Here is a 1,256-nt window from a genome sequence, read left to right as displayed (position 1 = left end):
GTTGTGTAGAGGAAGAGATCCTTTTACCCAATGGGTGAGACAGCAGAAGTGAGTCGAGGAGGAGGCAGGGGCCCAGAGGAGGGCATGGCCATCTGACAGGGACATGTATGCATCTGAGACAGGGACAGGCGTGCATCTTGCAGGATGAATATCGAGCAGACGCACAGGACGGGAAACTCCTTGAGGTTGCAGGAGTCACCTACTCAACTGTGTCTCACATTCAGCTCTCAAGTTCCTGCCTCTTGGCTTTGCCTGCAGCACATCTCCTGGGAGTTACCTCAAGCAAAACGCATCCCAAACCACCATCTGCCTCCTCCCCAACACACCCTGGCCCTCCCTGGCTACCCCTGAGCACGGTGCTGGTGTGTGTGTGTGTGCATGGGTGCATGCCTGCATATATAGCTATCCCCCAAAGCCCCACATAATGCTTCAGTTTGCTAAGGAAAAAATGTTAATTATTGCAAATGTGTTTAAAATTGTAAAAGTACATTAAATAAACTCTGCAAAGCGTGAAACAGTAGTTTCAATGCTATTGCTTCTGGGGCCCTGGAAAAATCCACGTTTGCCTTTAAGATAAAACGACCGTGTAAGTGCAAATACATACTGTCAGCGCCCTCTTGTGGAGAGGCCCATAGGCGGTGCCTGGGCTTCCTGAGCCAGGGACTGCCATCCTGCCAGCTGTCCTTTTAGTGCGTGACCTCACCCTGCTTGAAAGCCTGGAAGTAGCTTTTGACTCTGTGCCTCCTTCCTTCCCCCTACAAGCTGGCTCTGAGCCTTGCCCCACCTTTCCCCTCCCCCCACCTTTCTCCTTCCCCCTCCATCTCAAGCCATCTTCCTACCATGCTCTACCCTGGCCAGGCTCCCTAACCTCCAACCCAGCCTGGCCTCCCTGCCTCCGGCCTGCCTGAGGCCATCGTGCCACCACCGCCAGTTCCAGGTCTTCCTGCAGGGCTTTTCAGACGGTTCTGGTAATGCCCACTTCAGTCCACCAGGCCAGCCTCTGCCCTCTGTACCCCGTGGATACCAGGAGCCTTACGCAAGGAACGCCCTTCTTTCCTTGACCTTTGCTCCCCATCTGCAGCCATTTGGAGCCAAGTTGCGGCCCTTCCAGGGACACCTTCTCAGCTCTCACACACGTCCCAAAAGCCAATTCATAGAATGGCCCTTGAACCATCTCTGTCTGTGGGTGTCTCATCACCCCAACTAGACCATTAGCTTTTTTTTGCTTTCTTTTCCTTTTTTTTTTTTTTTTTTTT

The 1,256-nt window shown here is 52.7% G+C and overlaps 1 protein-coding gene across 1 annotated transcript in view; it reads right to left on the bottom strand.

Annotated features, from left to right (window-relative positions):
- DCST1 (DC-STAMP domain containing 1) overlaps positions 1-1,256 on the bottom strand; it is an 18,542-nt gene that overhangs the window by 6,554 nt on the left and 10,732 nt on the right. The window contains exon 11 of the mRNA XM_037733089.1: positions 905-965. Coding sequence (XP_037589017.1) covers positions 905-965 — 61 coding nt within the window. The remainder of the gene's footprint in view (positions 1-904; positions 966-1,256) is intronic.

This window comes from Cebus imitator, unplaced genomic scaffold (assembly GCF_001604975.1).
Source record: "Cebus imitator isolate Cc_AM_T3 unplaced genomic scaffold, Cebus_imitator-1.0 Scaffold491, whole genome shotgun sequence".
Classification (NCBI taxonomy): Eukaryota; Metazoa; Chordata; class Mammalia; order Primates; family Cebidae; genus Cebus; species Cebus imitator.
Note: the sequence above shows the minus strand (reverse complement) of the source record. Positions and strands in the feature narration are given on the sequence as shown.